Source organism: Aplysia californica, unplaced genomic scaffold (assembly GCF_000002075.1).
Source record: "Aplysia californica isolate F4 #8 unplaced genomic scaffold, AplCal3.0 scaffold00273, whole genome shotgun sequence".
Lineage (NCBI taxonomy): Eukaryota > Metazoa > Mollusca > Gastropoda > Aplysiida > Aplysiidae > Aplysia > Aplysia californica.
This window is the reverse complement of record NW_004797543.1, coordinates 661695-666610: the sequence shown is the minus strand read 5'-3', so window position 1 is coordinate 666610 and position 4916 is coordinate 661695. Positions and strand designations below refer to the sequence as shown.

Genomic DNA, 4916 nt, shown 5'->3' with positions numbered 1-4916 from the left:
ATTCCTGATCCTGAACATTGTCTCTTTTTGCTTTTTTTTTGTTCTTGTTTTGTTTTTGTTTTTTTCTCTTCTCCTGGGTCTCGCCCTCATGTATGTTATGAGAAAGGGTACAAGGGGACAGGTTTACTCAAATGTTCACACAGATTCTGACACACATTAGTTACTGACAATTGATGCTCTCTATTTGTTATTCTTTTCACACAAATCATCAACAAAATCTTTGTGGGTGGTTGGCGGGTGCTGTGGTGTGGTTTGCTCCTTCTTTTCTAGGCTAAAACAGCACCTGGACATGGATGGCTGGTGCCTCTATAAATAAATCATTGATGGTCTGGTCCTTCTTTCCTATCAAACATCTATCGTCTCTATCTCCCCTCCTTCTATTTTGTGTTTGTTATTCTCTTGTAGCACCTCTAATCTTCGGCATTTCTTATATGACCTTATTGTGTTGCAAGTGCCGTAAAACTCTTACCAAAATTAAAAACAAAATCTTTTCCATCTTTTCTCTTACGTCATCTTTTAGCAACACATTTTTTTGGGTCTCTTGTCAACATGTTGTCTCTCGTTCCTCCTTTCCAGTCGTCACTTCCTCTTTCCTTGAAAGTTCTGATAGTCCAGAATCTGACGCACCCCTCTCTTCTTGAACTTCCTTGTGTGGCATTTCTTTTTTTTTCCCCACTGACATCTGTGCTGACGTTTGCCTGAATTCCTTTCTTCCAATCGTGCAGTGGGACATTACCCAAATGTCAATTGACTTATGATGCCTTCTACAGAAATCCAATTTAATGAGACTTGTACGGAGAATGCTGTATGCACTGAGAACCTTCAATGTGATGACCTCACTAGCAAGTGTTTATGCAATTCTTCACTGTACTATAATGACAGTCTGTGTGTGGAAAGTAAGTGTCATCTGTCTCCTTTCCAAGCCCCAGAGGAGAATTTCTTGCCTGGGGTGTTTGCTTGTTCCCCGATTACATTGTTACAGCGTCCACTTGCTTCACCCCGCGACCTAAATTGTGTCCATGGTGGTTCTATAAACAGCTACATTAAATTTTTTAAATCACCGGCATCTTCCCCATCTTTCCCATCCTCCCTGTTCAAAACATGAATGTTGATCCTCCCTCATTAACTTGACTTAACTTTCTCAGTTTATCTGATTTTGTTAACTGTCAGAAGTAGACCTTGAATATAGTACCCTTGTTTTAAGCTGATGAGTTATTCCACGGAAACTGTTGTTGTTTGGCTGGAGTTATTTTACTAAAGAAGTGGACGGAGAAGAGGAAGGAGACATTAATTTAGTGCTTTCTAAAACAGGAGAATGCAAGACGCGATGAAATTGTATAAATATGTGCGTGCCTGTGTGTCTGATTGTGTATGTGTATGTGTGTGTGTGTGTGTGTGTTAATGTATGTGTGTGTGTACGTGTGTGTGTATGCGTGCATGCTATTGTAACTATGTTTAGCCGAGTCTATCTGATAATCTCACGGTAAAGGTCAGTTGTTGTCTCCCTTTGACCTTCCCTCTGTGATTTTGTTCTGTGGCTTTGCTTAGTTCCCTACTATAACTGGCTTTATCCACCTTTGTTTTATTTTTTGTACTGTCTATTGTTTAATAAGTAATCAGTACTTGTTCCGTCTATTTAATGGGTGAATGGGTTGGGGGAGGGGAAGGGAGAGGGGGTTGCAAGATGGCGCTACTAGTAGGTCCTACTTCTGTACTGTTTCTGTTATTACCCGGTACTGTCTTTTTTCCTTTCCCCAAGATTAAATGATAAGTGTTGCATTGATGTGCTTCTCCTTGCTCAGACAAACAATCAAACATACAAACAAATCAGCCTTTTTTGCGTTTAAAATAGAAGGGAAGGGGATAATATATGGTAAATATCCTAATATCCCTCTGGGATAATAAATTATTATCTTATCTTATATTATCTTTAGGCCACCTTCAAACTTTCAGCAGAGAAACCTTGGATGGTGTAGATTACTGTAGAATTATCTACATATAGATTTATTCACTTTTGATCTCAATGCTCCGTCCAATGACCATAATAATGGTTTATATTTATTCCTTTGAACATTACGCTACCTCAGAATTACAAATTTCCATCTGACATTTTTGTCTGTTTTGAAACCAAATGTTCTGTCTGCTCTTTCAAAATAACCACATTATTCGGAGTCATCATCAAGATATTGGAAGAATTGCATTCGAAAAAGCTTGACATGTTGTGAAACTCAATATTTTTACGTCAAATTTCTCAAAACTAGGCACTGAGCAGATAGAACTTTGTAATTCTGGGCTAGCGATTATGAGAAGCACATTTGTATGTGTCCCTTTCATCTTTTACCAGCTATTGTGCACTTTTTCCCCCTCAATGCTTTAATGTCCAATTGTAATAACTAATATTTTTTTGTACACATTGAGAAGCTAATATGATATCTATCTATCTATCCCTTACATCTTTTATCATGTTATTTCTGTGAGTTTTATTGCTTTATTTTTTGTGACACCTTAATATAGTTACTGTAGTAATATTTAGAAAATAATGTGAACTATTTTTGTCAGTATTGTTTACTATAGATAGTACAGTTCACCTTGCGTCCAACGAAGTCGTTGGCTGCTGCTTTGATTTTGCTTAGTCTGAAGTTTAGGTGTAAGCAAAGTCAAAACTAAGTCAAACAGTCATGATCATTTTGGATGTAGAAATATGTGTGTGTTCGGATTTTGACCACTTTGTGTTAAGGGTTGTACCTTGTTGGAAATTCAATGCTGAACACAGTTTTAAAAAAACTTTTTAGATATCTCAAGTAGATTTTGAGATATTGCACATTTTGCGAGGTAGGGTATAAAAATATAATTTTGAGAAAATGAGATTTTATGTTTAACAAACGTGAGAACATATACAAACTAAACTAAAAAAATAAAATATTTAAACATATTTTTTCATGAAAAATTCATTTCCAATTCGGCATTCAGTTGACATCAATATTATGAATGGAATTCAATGGTAAAACATAGTAGGGAAGAGAAAACGTGCTTCAACAATAGATTTTAACACCTTTTAAAAGGGTGACTTTTGGTACCTTTCTCTGGGCACATACACATATGAGGGTTGCCTGAAAAGCACGGAAGGTGAAAATGATCACAGAATAAATTATTAAAATTTATATGGAAATGAATAAATCATAAACAATAAGTAGTTACACCATTCGAAATTAGTGGATTTTTTTCACTTTGCATCTGAAAATCGTATGGCTTATTTTGTTTGAACTATCTTTGACTTTTGTCTGTATGAGGGTATCCTTGTTTGGTGTGACGTCACAGATACATGTTCTGTCATGTGACTGATACTTTGGCAACGAGTAGTGTGTATTTGTGCTTTGCCCTCTGCAATTTGTTTATAGATTGTCAGAAGAGTTGTTACTTTTTTTGTTGTGAAATGTTTCACTCTAATTTTCGGACAGGCTTTGTGTTACTTTTTGGCGTGAGCCCACCAACTTTGCAGAATTTTAAAAGAAAAATTTACCAAGTTTTTATAATTCTATTTCTATAATTTGTTAGTTTTGTAGAAAACATGTTTTGAAAAATTTTCATCATCATTCATCTTATTTTTTTGTTTTGTTCTGACTATAGGTAGGTACCACCTAGGCCAACTGCGTTAATCGTCAGCTGCCCTTTTTTAATCACAAGTAGTCTATATTATAGTATATGTGTGATAGATAGTCTCATGTTTGTTGAATGATGTCCCATTTTAGATTACAAGTGTATGTGTGATAGATAATGAACAGTCTCATGTTTGTTGTGTGATGTCCCATTTTTTTAGATTACACAAGAGTGTATGTGTTATAGATAATGAACTGTTTAGTGTGTTTCCTCCGAGGTAGAAGTATTCACAAAATAAGATTCACACCTTTTGTTCTTTTTGTATCATGCTGGACTATAATGTGAATATCTTCATTGTGCTTTCTTGGCCTTGGGATTGTTTTAACTGTTCTCATGGGTGTCTTAACACTTTGACATGTTTCTATAGCAGGTTAAGCTCAGATCAGAGCTCCGGACTCTTAAATAAAATTCTTACCTTTAAAGAGGCGTTGAACCTGTATTATATCAGAAAAATTAGAATGCGATGAAACCATTTAGAAAACTTCCAAGTACATGTCTATTCAAATGTTCCAGAAACTATTTGTCTGAACCCATACTATACCAAAAAAAGTAGAAAGTGATGAAACATGTAGAAAAATTCCAAGTCCATTTATCACTTTTTAAGGGAAGAATGCAGCGACACTGTTACTCTCTTGACAAGAAAATCTCTTTTTTTTGTGGGTGGTTGGCGGGTGCTCTGGTGTGGTTTGCTCCTTCTTTCCTCTTAAACATCTATCGTCCTTATCTATCCTCCTTCTTTTTTACGTTTGTTGTTACTCTCTTGTAACACCTCTAATCTTCGGCACTTATATGACCTTATTGTGTTGCAAGTGCCGTAAAACTCTTTACTGAACTAGACTTACTTTTTCAGACAATTTGCTGTTTCTGGGAATTTTGTTTCCGCCCAGATTAAGTTGAACTGAAGTTTGTGTTTTTTTTGTCAAGCAAGAAGTGTTGTTAGCAGTGTTAGATCCATGGCATCTTGAGCAATGAGCTTGGTCTCTTTTATGGCACTGTCTCACGGAGACAGACAGGCAGAAATGGTCTGATTCATCAATGTCATGCTCATAACTGTGCCTGAACTACATCAGGGAACTGCTGCTTTTTCTTTCCTAATCCTTACTGTCATCATTTTTCCTCTACTTCTTTGGTATGTTTGTCACTCTCTTGTGACTCGCTATTTCCGGGTTGCCTTGAGATTTGAAGCAGACCTTGTGCTGTTGAAGCTAGAGAGGTGAGCAGAGTAAGTCTGATTCCCTGTAAGGACTTCTCTTTTGACG

General features: G+C 36.3%; 1 protein-coding gene across 1 annotated transcript in view; it reads left to right on the top strand.

Annotated features, from left to right (window-relative positions):
- LOC106012142 (prion-like-(Q/N-rich) domain-bearing protein 25) overlaps positions 1-4916 on the top strand; it is a gene marked incomplete at its 5' end in the record, with an annotated part of 33519 nt that overhangs the window by 18022 nt on the left and 10581 nt on the right. The window contains 1 exon segment of the mRNA XM_013084126.2: positions 771-896. Coding sequence (XP_012939580.2) covers positions 771-896 — 126 coding nt within the window.